The sequence below is a fragment of the Aquarana catesbeiana genome, linkage group LG05 (genome assembly GCF_042186555.1).
Source record: "Aquarana catesbeiana isolate 2022-GZ linkage group LG05, ASM4218655v1, whole genome shotgun sequence".
NCBI classification, from domain to species: Eukaryota; Metazoa; Chordata; class Amphibia; order Anura; family Ranidae; genus Aquarana; species Aquarana catesbeiana.
The window spans coordinates 643910043-643923796 of NC_133328.1; the positions used below are offsets into that span (position 1 = coordinate 643910043).

General features: G+C 43.3%; 1 protein-coding gene across 5 annotated transcripts in view; it reads left to right on the forward strand.

The window, feature by feature from the left end:
• Nucleotides 1-13754, forward strand: part of NBEAL2 (neurobeachin like 2) — a 245461-nt gene that overhangs the window by 217257 nt on the left and 14450 nt on the right. For all 5 annotated transcript variants that reach the window (XM_073632459.1, XM_073632461.1, XM_073632462.1 and 2 more), the window contains 6 exons: nt 152-241; nt 390-499; nt 4547-4719; nt 6711-6805; nt 6893-7009; nt 10959-11120. In XM_073632459.1, coding sequence (XP_073488560.1) covers nt 152-241; nt 390-499; nt 4547-4719; nt 6711-6805; nt 6893-7009; nt 10959-11120 — 747 coding nt within the window. The remainder of the gene's footprint in view (nt 1-151; nt 242-389; nt 500-4546; nt 4720-6710; nt 6806-6892; nt 7010-10958; nt 11121-13754) is intronic.

Genomic DNA, 13754 nt, shown 5'->3' on the forward strand with positions numbered 1-13754 from the left:
GTGTGACAGGTGAAGTAAAGTTGAAGTTTAATGATTTTTTATTCTTCCTTCTCTGATCCCCCCCCTACCCCTTCATCCGCATTCTAATGAAATATTCTTGTGTGATGGCTTTCTTGTGATAATAATAATAATTAATGTGTTGGTTGTGCAGGGAATGATGGAAGAGGTCCCCCTTGTCCTGACGGTGGTCCCCAAAAATCAGGCTCATTCCTTCATGACTCAGGGCTCTCCGGACGTTCTGGTGAGTTATTGGACATCAGCACCTTTTATTCAGTGAAAGGTTTGTTTATGGATTGTTTAAATGCAGCTTCATCTGTGGTCCTCGTACACCAGAGCGCCACGTAGTTGGTTGTCATTGTGGTTGGTAATGGTTGCCTTGTATCCAATAGGTCACGGTTAGTGCCAACGGACTTCTGGGGACTCATGGGTGGTTGCCCTATGACAGGAACTTCTCCAATTACTTCAGCTTCACCAAGGACCCCACTGTCTCCAATGTCAAGTGAGTGTTCTCCTCTCTCTGAGTGTTCTTCCCTCCTTTCTCTGAGTGTTCTTCCCTCCTTTCTCTGAGTGTTCTTCCCTCCTTTCCGAGTGTTCTTCCCTCCTTTCCGAGTGTTCTTCCCTCCTTTCCGAGTGTTCTTCCCTCCTTTCCGAGTGTTCTTCCCTCCTTTCTCTGAGTGTTCTTCCCTCCTTTCTCTGAGTGTTCTTCCCTCCTTTCTCTGAGTGTTCTTCCCTCCTTTCTCTGAGTGTTCTTCCCTCCTTTCTCTGAGTGTTCTTCCCTCCTTTCCGAGTGTTCTTCCCTCCTTTCCGAGTGTTCTTCCCTCCTTTCCGAGTGTTCTTCCCTCCTTTCCGAGTGTTCTTCCCTCCTTTCCGAGTGTTCTTCCCTCCTTTCCGAGTGTTCTTCCCTCCTTTCCGAGTGTTCTTCCCTCCTTTCCGAGTGTTCTTCCCTCCTTTCGAGTGTCCTCCCCTCCTCTCTCCCAGTGTTCTCCCCTCCTCTCTCCCAGTGTTCTCCCCTCCTCTCTCCGAGTGTCCTCCCCTCCTCTCTCCGAGTGTCCTCCCCTCCTCTCTCCCAGTGTCCTCCCCTCCTCTCTCCCAGTGTCCTCCCCTCCTCTCTCCCAGTGTCCTCCCCTCCTCTCTCCCAGTGTCCTCCCCTCCTCTCTCCCAGTGTCCTCCCCTCCTCTCTCCCAGTGTCCTCCCCTCCTCTCTCCCAGTGTCCTCCCCTCCTCTCTCCCAGTGTCCTCCCCCTCCTCTCTCCCAGTGTCCTCCCCCTCCTCTCTCCCAGTGTCCTCCGCCTCCTCTCTCCCAGTGTCCTCCGCCTCCTCTCTCCCAGTGTCCTCCGCCTCCTCTCTCCCAGTGTCCTCCGCCTCCTCTCTCCCAGTGTCCTCCGCCTCCTCTCTCCCAGTGTCCTCCGCCTCCTCTCTCCCAGTGTCCTCCGCCTCCTCTCTCCCAGTGTCCTCGCCTCCTCTCTCCCAGTGTCCTCGCCTCCTCTCTCCCAGTGTCCTCGCCTCCTCTCTCCCAGTGTCCTCCGCCTCCTCTCTCCCAGTGTCCTCGCCTCCTCTCTCCCAGTGTCCTCGCCTCCTCTCTCCCAGTGTCCTCGCCTCCTCTCTCCCAGTGTCCTCGCCTCCTCTCTCCCAGTGTCCTCGCCTCCTCTCTCCCAGTGTCCTCGCCTCCTCTCTCCCAGTGTCTTCCCCTCCTCTCTCCCAGTGTCCTCGCCTCCTCTCTCCCAGTGTCCTCGCCTCCTCTCTCCCAGTGTCCTCGCCTCCTCTCTCCCAGTGTCCTCGCCTCCTCTCTCCCAGTGTCCTCGCCTCCTCTCTCCCAGTGTCCTCGCCTCCTCTCTCCCAGTGTCCTCGCCTCCTCTCTCCCAGTGTCCTCGCCTCCTCTCTCCCAGTGTCCTCGCCTCCTCTCTCCCAGTGTCCTCGCCTCCTCTCTCCCAGTGTCCTCGCCTCCTCTCTCCCAGTGTCCTCGCCTCCTCTCTCCCAGTGTCCTCGCCTCCTCTCTCCCAGTGTCCTCGCCTCCTCTCTCCCAGTGTCCTCGCCTCCTCTCTCCGAGTGTTCTCTGGATGTATCTAAATTTCTGAATCACAATAGTCACGAATTTCAAGGAATCCAAAATAAATGATGAAACAAATTATTTGAATTTGAAAATGAATTTGAATTGGAAACCTATTGCAATAAATACTAGGGTTGCACCAATACTGCTACCGGTATTGATACTAAGCAGTATCGGTACTCGTGCAAATGCTCCGATAACCTAAAACTGATACTTTCAGACTTTCGATTCTTTCAACTGTCAGCGGGATTCCCTCACTGACAGCTGAAATGTAAATAAAAAAAATTATGGCAATTACTGGTTGTTAAAGGGGGGGTCTGCCGTGTCCTTAACAACCGATGACTCATTCAGTGGGGCTCCCCTGTTGACAGTTGAAGTGTAAATGAAGTCCCTGCAATTGGAGCTGTCAAAAAAAAAAAAAGCAGCCGCAATGTTTATCAACAACATTGCTCAGCCAGTGAAACAGAAAGATTAAAAAGAAACATTGTTTGCTTTTGTATCATTCTGTTCATCTACAAATCAAAGGGGGATGAACTTCCATCTGCAGATGAAGTCAGTTTAAAGTAGCCTGTCAAGTAAAAAAAAAAAAAAAAAAAATATATATATATATATATATATATATATATATATATATATATATATATATATATATATACAAAAATAATCAGCAGGGCAAAAATTATTACATGGAGAAGGAGAATAAGGAGTTAATTAAGGCCGATTAGAGTAAATTAAGTGTTAATAAGGGGTTAAACTAAATAATAAGGGGTTAAACTAAATTATTTAAATGTTCTTTAGTTTAACCCCTTATTAACACTTAATTTACTCTAATCGGCCTTAATTAACTCCTTATTCTCCTTCTCCATGTAATAATTTTTGCCCTGCTGATTTTTTTTTTGTTCACTTCTATTTTAGAAACTAATAATAAACTTTTTTTTTTTGTTTGCTTTGTTCGTAAAATATTTTGACATCTTTAACATATATTTACACGTTTCACATTGGAAAAAGCGCAACGTAAGAAAAAAAAACAAAAACATTTATTTCATTTGTAAATAACTTTTCAATGCTTTGTACTATTGCTGACAGCTGAAGTGTAAACAAAACAGTTGCAGTAAGTATCGGTAATTGGTATCGGCGAATACTAAAGGGAAAAAAAAAAAAAAAGCATCGGTACTTGTATGGTTTTGGTGCATCCCTAATAAATACAGTAAGGTATTAAGGTAAAATAAGATGATATTTCACACTTAGGCTGCTTAATAGAATAGCAAAGAATATAATGGAATAAAACAGAATAGAATAAAACATAATAGAATATTGGTTGAACTGGATGGACTTTTTTTTTCAACCTTTTTTCAACCAGACTAACTATGTAACAGAATATGTGATAGGATAGAATAAAAAAGTTTAGAATTGAATGGATTAAAATAGAATTTAAAAAAAAAGGAATAAAATAAAATAGAAATTAATAGAATAGAGAGGAATAGAAAAAAAAATACAAAAGAATAGAATTGAACAAATAGCCGTCCTCCGAAATTCACTTTTCGGAAACTGCTGTATTAGTTCTATTCTGTTCTATTATTTTTATTTTATTTTTTTAAATTTTTTGCCCCTTTATTTTCTATTGTTTTTATTTATATTCTATTCTGTTTTATTATTTTCTATTTTGTTCTATTTTATTTTATTTTATTTTCTATTATCTTTTATTCTATTGCATTCTTTACCATTCTATTCTATAAAGCAGCCCAAGTAGGAATCATCCCCGTATTTCACTTTTTATATCTTGCTGTATTTATCGCAATATGTTTCCATTTTGAATTCAAATTCATTTTCAAATTCATGTCGAATCGATTTGAAAAGAACGAATATAAAAAACGAATCCGGATATATAAAACAAATTCAGAAAAACGAATCGTTCTAACATAATGAATATGACGAAACAAAATTATTAACTGAACTTACGAATCCGAAGCGAAACCGAACAGATTTTTCTGTCATGACATCTTTAACATTGACCAATTTAAACTTTTTTTATTATACTATCTGATATTTTTGATCCTTTTTTTTTTTTTTTTTTTTTTAGACAACTTATGTGACCCGTTTTGGTCCTCTGACCAGAATCCAGTAAAAAGCAATCAAAATTTTTGGAGATTAGAGCCAAAATCTTACATTGATACTCAATTGTTTTATCATTGTGAGAATTAATTTGCCTTTTTGAAACAAGTTTTTTTTTTAGTACTGTACATAGCGATACAATTTCTTGGTTGGAGCTCCTCCCGTCTCTGCCCAGACCGGGTTGTTAGAAGGACCAACCATATTCTCCTCCTTTGGATAAAGAAGTGCTTTTTCTTTTTTTTTTCTTTTTTTTCCTGCTCTAAAGTTGAGTTAAAAAACCAAAACCTTAGAAATAAAGTAAGTTGCGCCATGTTCATGTACAATGGTGGTGTCCACTGTTGGGGGGGGTTATCTTCACCATTGATAAATGAGGTTGGATCTCTTCCAGGACACAACGCTTCCTCCTTGGACCCTTTGCTGTGGGGGCCGAACTTTCTTCCATGACTCTGGTGGTCTCTCATGATGCCAAACTACTGTTCAGTGGAGGACACTGGGACAACAGCCTACGCGTCACGTCCCTGAGCAAAGGGAAAGTCATCGGACACATCACCCGACACATTGGTAATTGGTGGACCATATGGAGAGAAATTGATAAGATGTGTAGAAGTATTTTCCCATGACTTTATTGGCAGGTCGCTTTTTAGTGTCAGCTGAAGAGCAATCAATTTAAGGGTATCCCAAGCCAAATGTTTTGGACAGAGCAGGGAAGGGTTGGATCTCCTGTCTCTGTCCAGGCCATGTTGTCAGAAGGACTAAAAGTGATGGAGAATCCAAAATGTTACAGTTGTCACCAGAAGAGCAAGTGAGGGGCAGAGTCGTCTTAATAGCATCATGGGCCCCTTGGCAAAGTAATGCACTGGGGCCCCTGCCTGCCTGCCCCAATTTACTCACTGTGGCCCCTGCCAGCCTGCCCTTAATTTACTCACTGGGGCCCCTGCCAGCCTGCCCTTAATTTACTCACTGGGGCCCCTGCCAGCCTGCCCCAATTTACTCACTGGGGCCCCTGCCAGCCTGCCCCAATTTACTCACTGGGGCCCCTGCCAGCCTGCCCCAATTTACTCACTGGGGCCCCTGCCAGCCTGCCCCAATTTACTCACTGGGGCCCCTGCCAGCCTGCCCCAATTTACTCACTGGGGCACCTGCCAGCCTGCCCCAATTTACTCACTGGGGCCCCTGCCAGCCTGCCCCAATTTACTCACTGGGGCCCTTGCCTGCCTGTCCCAATTTACTCACTGGGGCCCCTGCCAGCCTGCCCCAATTTACTCACTGGGGCCCCTGCCAGCCTGCCCCAATTTACTCACTGGGGCCCCTGCCAGCCTGCCCCAATTTACTCACTTGGGGCCCCTGCCAGCCTGCCCCAATTTACTCACTTGGGGCCCCTGCCAGCCTGCCCCAATTTTCTCACCTAATCTCTAGAAAAGTATAAATAGTAGACAGAATTGAACATATTTATTAGTACTTTAAAATCGGGCACAATACTGTGGTCAGCAGAGCGCAGTACAGGGGTAGGTTCAGATAGGCACAGTATGGGTGGGGTCCAGGGGAGTGCACGGTACATGGGGTCCAGGGGAGTGCACGGTACATGGGGTCCAGGGGAGTGCACGGTACATGGGGTCCAGGGGAGTGCACGGTACATGGGGTCCAGGGGAGTGCACGGTACATGGGGAGCAGGAGGGCACAGTAGCAGGGTGGGGGGGGTGTCAGGAGGGCACAGTTTAGGGGGCGGTAACGTATAATACAGATATGGCCTCCTCAAGCAGAGCAGCGCAGGGAAGTTCTGTCACAGATTTTATTTGTTTTGGCAGGTTGTCACTGGGCTAGGTCTACAATCAGAATGATAGTTCTGCCCTACCCCCCCTTCTACATTCTCTGCTTGCAGTTTCCAATGCTCTTCCAGTGCTTTGCATGCGATAATGAAGAACCCCCAGGGTGGAGCATCTTACTACTACTGCTGCTGCTTGTGTGGGCAGGATGTGTACTGCTCCGATCCCCGCCGGCCCTCCTCATGTGTTCATCCCATGTAATCAGCACAGTACACATCCCGCTCACTTAAGCAGCAGTAGTAAGATTCTCCATCTCAGGGGTTCTTCCTTAACCCCTGCAAAGCTCCATAAAGTAGCAGAAGGAAGATGTCATTCCGATTGTAGATTTAGCTCCAATTGTCCTTGCAGCCCCAATTACTGAGGCGCTGCCCAGGACACAGCCATCCCAGCGCGACTGTCCCAGTAGATCCGGGACAGTTGGCAAGTATGATATAATGCAAGATTGTCACGGGACTGCTGGGCAGTGCCCAGGGGTGGCCATGCGTTAAGACAGTCCTGGTGAGGGGGAATCTTTCAATAGGGACCCCTGTTTTGGTTACAAAAAAGAATTCCCCTCAGTTTGGAAGGAATTCTTCTCACTACTTATTGTGTCCCAAGGAAAGGAAGTGAAGGTAAATCTCCTCAGTAGGACATAGCTTGAGAAAAGCTGCAATATATGACATATTTTTCATAGGTTTAGATGCTGTATAATGGTTATTTCCGTGTTCATGACTCAGATTTTTGTATTAGATGTGGTGACATGTCTGGCGCTGGACTTGTGCGGTATGTACCTCATTTCCGGCTCGCGGGACACCACGTGCATGGTGTGGGAGGTTCTTCAGCAGGTGAGGCTCAGGATAGGTCCCTGTTCCTTCACACATGTGGTGTACAGATTGTATGTTGCTGATAAAAGTTTTTGCTTTTGTCTCCAGGGCGGCTTTTCCTACGGACTGTCCCCAAAGCCTGTGCAGGTGCTGTATGGTCACAGCGATGAGGTCACGTGTGTGGCAATCAGTACGGAGCTGGACATGGCCGTCTCTGGTTCTAAGGTGGGAATAACCTAATAACCTTCTAATCCTGTCCCCCCCTGGTTGTTTGTCATGCAAAAATCTTCTGTCTGACCTCTCATAAGTGTCATTTTTGTTTCAGGAGTCTTCTTTATATATATATATATATATATATATATATATATATATATATATATATATATATATATATATATATATAAACACATGCACACAGTATCTCACAAAAGTGAGTACACCCCTCACATTTTTGTAAATATTTTATTCTATCTTTTCATGTGACAACACTGAAGAAATGACACTTTTCTACAATGTAAAGTAGTGAGTGTACAGCTTGTATAACAGTGTAAATTTGCTGTCCCCTCAAAATAACTCAACACACAGCCATTAATGTCTAAACCGCTGGCAACAAAAGTGAGTGTCTGTGGGGCATCCTCAAACGGAAGGTGGAGGAGCGCAAGGTCTCTAACATCTACCAGCTCTGTGATGTTGTCATGGAGGAGGTGAAGAGGACTCCAGTGATAACCTGTGAAGCTCTGGTGACCTCCATGCCCAAGAGGGTTAAGGCAGTGCTGGAAAATAATGGTGGCCACTATATTGACACTTTGGGCCAAATTTGGACGTTTTCACTTAGGGGTGTACTGACTTTTGTTGCCAGCGGTTTAGACATTAATGGCTGTGCGTTGAGTTATTTTGAGGGGACAGCAAATTTACACTGTTATACAAGCTGTACACTCACTACTTTACATTGTAGCAAAGTGTCATTTCTCCAGTGTTGTCACATGAAAATATAGAATAAAATATTTACAAAAATACAAAAAGTGTGTGTATACGTATGTATGTGTGTATATAATAATTACAGTGTGAGTGAGGAACAAGAATGGGGGGGGGGGGGGGGGGGCATATAATCACAATGGTCACGTTCCTAACTTTGAAGTCTACCTTGGACTAGGGATATGGATACCAGGAATAGGGTACCAAGCCAACTATCCCAAAATGTTTCAAATTTGGCCAGACACCCTCTTTTTTTGTTGATCAAGCCTTCCTTGTACAGAACTTCATTAGCTGATGACGCCCATGGATCATTTCTGAGGAACAGCACTAAAAGAATAGGAGTCTGAATGTCAGAGGGTTGCCCCTCGGCTCTAGCTCCTGCCTTTCGATGCAACTCTGAAGCTTCTCCAGCCTTTTATTAAGCTAGGAGCAATCTACACTGTACAACATCAACTATCCATATATTCTTTTACCAATCAACAAATGGAGGAGTGTCTGTGTTACCAATGGTGCAACCTTTTGGATAACTTCCACACCTGTGGAACAGTGCCAGAAATTCCCACTTAAATCCCAACCTTCAAGGGAAACATCAACAAGGCGGTTAATCAACTAAAAGATGGACAACTTCTCTATGAGTTCCATCAGGTCCACCTTCTTTAGTTGATTGCCATCCTTATTGGTGTGCCTTGAAAATTGGGATTGAGATGTTAGAATGTTTGACATTTTTAAGCAGGTGTGGATGTTCTCCATCGGGTCCACTATTGGTTAGTACAGACGCCACACCATGTGTTGATCGGTTCCACCAATGCTGCAACCTTATGGAGAAATTCCACACTTGTGTAATAATGGCAAAAATTCCCGTTTTTCAATCCCAATCCTCAAGGAACACCAACAAGGCGGTTGGTCAACTAAAAGGTGGAACTCCTAGAGTAGTTGTCCATCAGGTCCACCTTTTTTAGTTGATCGCCATCCATGGTGTTCCTTGAAAATTGAAATTGAGATATTAGAACTTTTGTCATTTTTCCTCGGGTGTGGATGTTCTCCATCAGGTCCACTATTGGTTAGTACAGATGCCACATTTTGATCGGTACAACCTTATGGAGAACGCCATGTGTTGATCGTTGAAGAGATCTTTGAATAGTTGGTGTTTGTGGTGTACTGTGTAGATTTCCTCTAGTTTGATAAAGAGTTGTACTTGGCTCGAGATGTCGCTGTTTAAAGACAGGAGCTGTCATCTTATGTATTGCCGTTTCTATGCACTAAAGCAAAATATCTAAAGCTTTTGAAAGAAAAGGACCTGGGTGAGTATGTTAAATGTTTCTGTATTGCTTTTTCTAGTTTTGTTTTTTATTTTTTTGTTTTTTTTTGATCCCCCATGTTTGTCCTATGTACTCACCTGTCAAAACATATCACCAAAAAATAAATGTGTATATATATATAGAGAGAGAGAGAAATCCCCTTTTAAGCTTTCTTCACATGTTACAATTTGACCATACAATCTTTTGTATAATTATAAAAGTTTAATTTTAAAAACCTTATATAAAATGTGGATCTACCGAAACTATCCACCCAACCTGTATTCAGTCAGGCAAGGCCTTTGTACTATATAGTTCCTGGTAGGTCTATAGAGGGTCGTATGGTCAGATTGCAATGTGTGTGGTGAGCTTTAGTTCTCTGGTTTGGAAGGTGAAAAACAAGGTAATAAAGGTGGGAGCACCAAGGATATGATGGAGTCGGAATAATTGTACATCTGTGCCTGAAATAGTACATAGGCAGATCCACTTTGACCATGCGCTAAGGAGATCTGCTGATGCACTATTCCGGATCAGCTTACCGACAAACCCCTGATGAAGGGGGGCTAGTGATCCCCAGAAACGCGTTTCTTGTGACCCATTGTGTGCAATAAAGATTTACTGGGCTCACATTACAATACTTTGGGGATCCCTGAGGACACCCTCCCTCATTTCCCTCCTCTTTGGGTTCAGCGCTCTACTTGCAAGTTTATTATGGAACTACTGGTGTGTAAGGTGGCACTGGGAGCCCAGGGATGAAGGGTTCAAATGGTGGTTATGTGTAAGACCATTGATTGGTCCCAGATTGCTCAACTCCTGGAGGAACCAGTTGGGGTGTCATTTATTAGCAAGTGAACATCGGCGTGGAGAAGTTGCCTTGTACCATGGGTCATCAGACTTTGTTTTTAAGATTACATTTTTAATTAATATTGATAACATCAGTAAATAATGGGGTCATTGGTCCCCATTTTACCCCCTTATGAATGGGGACCAGTGACCCACCAGAAGGTGTTTCTTGTGACCTTTTGTTATGTGCAATAAAGATGTACTGGGCTCACATTACAATCTTGTCTACTCACATTACAATACTTCAGGGATCCCCGAGGACACCATTCCTCTAAAATCTGGATTCAAAGTCTTATCCCTCCCTCTTTGGCTCCAGTTGTCTACTAGCAAGTCTATTCTAGAACTACTGGTGTGTGAGGTGGCACTGGAAACCCAAGGGTGAAGGGTTCAATTGGTGGCAATGTGTAAGACCTTTGATTGGTCCCAGGCTGCTGAACTCCTGGAATAACCAGTTGGGGCGTCATTCATTAGCATGATAACAAAAGCATGGAGACGTTGCTCTGTTCAAAGAGTCATACTTTGTTTTTAAGATGCAATTTGTAATTAATACTGATAAAGTCCGAAAATAATACAGCCAATGCATTTTGGAGTACTAGGACACACCCTCTTCTCTATGGCTTGACCTTTAACATTTTTTTAGCACTAATTTAATAAAGTATATGTGTATTCTGCATTGTATATGTATTGTCCTTTTGTTTGCTAGCCCAGAAGAAGGGGGTGACTTAATCCCCCAAAATATGTTGGATCCTAGAACTTATGACTTTGTACAAGGTGCTCCTCATCCACCAGACAGTGGAACGTGTGTCCCCATTGCAAGATTTCACCTCTTTTCTTTTTTTGGTGACGAATGTGACATTTTGGGTTTGCATTAACTTTCTTGGTGATAATGGTCACCGGGACAAATAAAGAGGATGAATCTCCTTCAGTGGGGACACAGACCGCAATGCAAACCTGACATGTGTTTTAACTCTATTGAAACCTTAGCTTGGATTTAGATACACTCTTATATGTTTTGTTATCAATGTGAAGTTTTTATAAATAATCCCCCTTTTCTCTTGCAGGACGGCACTGTTATTGTATACACCATTCGGAGGGGGCAGTTTTTGAGGTGTATTAGGCCCCCCTGTGAGAGTTCCCTTCCTCTGACCATCTCCCACCTGGCTGTGGGTCTGGAGGGGCAGATTGTGTTCCAGAGCACCATCGAAGGCCGGAGCTCCCTCAAGGTCAGAATAACATCAATACATCATATCCCTCTGCAATGTTGTGTTTAGACCACGTGTGTCCTGCATTTTCTGCACCGCCATCTGTCAGTCATAGCAGGCTGTGTGTGTGCAATGTGAGAGTCCCCCTTCCCCTATGCCAGCATTTCTCAACCTTTTTACCTCAGAGGAACCCATGAAATAATTTTCAGGTCATAAGGAACCCCCTGCTAAAATCTATTCCTTGAGGGTTGATCAGAAGAATGCCCCTTAAATTGGATATCAGGATGCCTCCCTTATGGACAGCTAGAAAGATCAATGGTGTCATGCTACTGGCTCTGCCAAGTGGGGCTGAACTCAGAACTTTGAAGGCCCCACCAGATAGAAGGTCAATCGGCCAAAGCTCGATGAAACCCCAACAACCCCTGGAGGAACCCTGGTTGAAATTGGCTGTCCTATGCTGTCAGTCTCATCCCCTCAGCTCTATTTAACCTAACTTCAGTATCTCCCTGTCTGTCCTTTGAAAGAAAAGCTAAAGTGACCCAGAGACCGATACCCAGAAGCATATGCCCTGTGAGTAAAAATCTATAATTACATAGTTACAGACTCATTCCATCTAAAAAGTGATATTTTAGTTGTACAGATTATGGTCAATGGTTGGTGAACGATAATTCGTATAAAAACCAAAGATCCCAAAATGAGGTAATTATCAAATAGTGCTGCCTTTTGCGGTCCAGTCACCACCTCATCCTTTAGGTGGGGTACCTCAACTAATCATGAGTACTCAAAAAACAATAAGGAATCGGTGACCGACCACCCAACAAGTAGTTGTAAATGAGGACCAACTGCGTTGTTGGTGATTAGAAAAACATTCTCCTCAATTGCTTTTTGGTTACTCAGTGGTTGGTGGACCCCTGACCATCACCCCTATATGAGCTTGTTGGACATCTATTCAAAAATCATGGCCATTAATATGGAATTGCTCCCCTCTCCATGGCCGTTAAGATGGAGTTGCTCCCCTCTCCATGGCCGTTAAGATGGAGTTGCTCCCCCCTTCATGGCCGTTAAGACGGAGTTGCTCCCCCCTTCATGGCCGTTAAGACGGAGTTGCTCCCCCCTTCATGGCCGTTAAGACGGAGTTGCTCCCCTCTCCATGGCCGTTAAGACGGAGTTGCTCCCCTCTCCATGGCCGTTAAGATGGAGTTGCTCCCCCCTCCATGGCCGTTAAGACGGAGTTGCTCTTCTCCGCATGGTCTTTAAAATTGAGTTGCTTCCTCTTTGTGGCTGTAACATTTTGACAATTTTTAACCATTTTGTGGCGTCTGTACTGATGTTGCATGAAAAGACTTGACTCACAATCAGTGTTCCAATTCATCCCAAAAGTGTTCAGTAGGGCTGAGGTCCGGGCTCTGTACAGCTCACTCAAGTTCCTCCACACCAAACTGGTCACACCATGTCTTTTTATAGAGTTGGCTTTCATACTCGGGGGTAGACATGTGCACTGACAAAAAAATGTGTTCATTGTCGTTTCATTCGTTTTTTTGGGGAAATTCGGATTTTTAAATTTTTCAGATTTTCAGAATTTTCATATTTCAGAAAATTTTCAGAATTTTTATATTTACAAATTTTCGGAATTCGAAAATTCGATAATCTGAAAAAAAAAGAAAATAAGTAAAATTTGAATAATAACTATTAAATTATATGTATTGTGATTTCCTTTCAAAACTGGCCGTTTGTGAACGTAACAAATATAAATTTATCTGAAGTTACGAATTATCCGAAATAACGAATGCCGCATCTAAACAAATGTAATGGAGCAAATTAATAATAGAAAATAATAATAATAAAAAGGTTTTATTATTATTGTTGTTTATTATTATTAGAGCGTTATGTTCCATTCGTTTAGATACGGCATTCGTTATTTCGGATAATTTGTAACTTCAGATAAATTTATACTCATTACGTTCACTTACAGTCAAATTTGAAAGGAATATTCCAATACCTCTAATTTAATAGTTATTAGTTATTTCAGATTTTCGATTTTTCAGATTTTTATTCATATCCAACGTTCAGATTTTCATTCTTATTTTCGAATTTTCAAATTTCCGAAATTTCGATTTTCCGAACTTCTGAAATTTCGAAATTTCCGATTTCGGTATTTCGGAATTTTCGAAATTTGAGAATTCAGAAATTCGAAAATTTCGGAATTAACGAATTTGTCGAAGTTCATTAAACTAATTCGGAACTAAAATTGCACAAGTCTACTCAGGGGCACAGTCATGCTGGAACAGAAAATGTTCTTCAACAAACTGTTACCACAAGGTTGAGTTGTTTCACATCCTATTCCAAAACCATGGCCATTAATATGGAGTTGGCCCCTCTTTGTGGCTGTAACACCCTTTGGGAAGGCCTTCTGTAGGATTTTGGAGGGTGTCTGTGGGAATCAGGTACTGGTGTTGGATGAGAAGACCTGGCTCACACATTGGGCACCAGAAAAAAGACCTGGCACACAATCGGCATTCCAATTCTTCCCAAGAGTGTTCAGTAGGGTTGAGGACAGGGCTCTGTACAGGACACTGGAGTTCCTACACACCAAACTGGTCACATCATGTCTTTATAGAGCTGGCTTTGTACACAGGGGCACAGTCATGGTGGAGC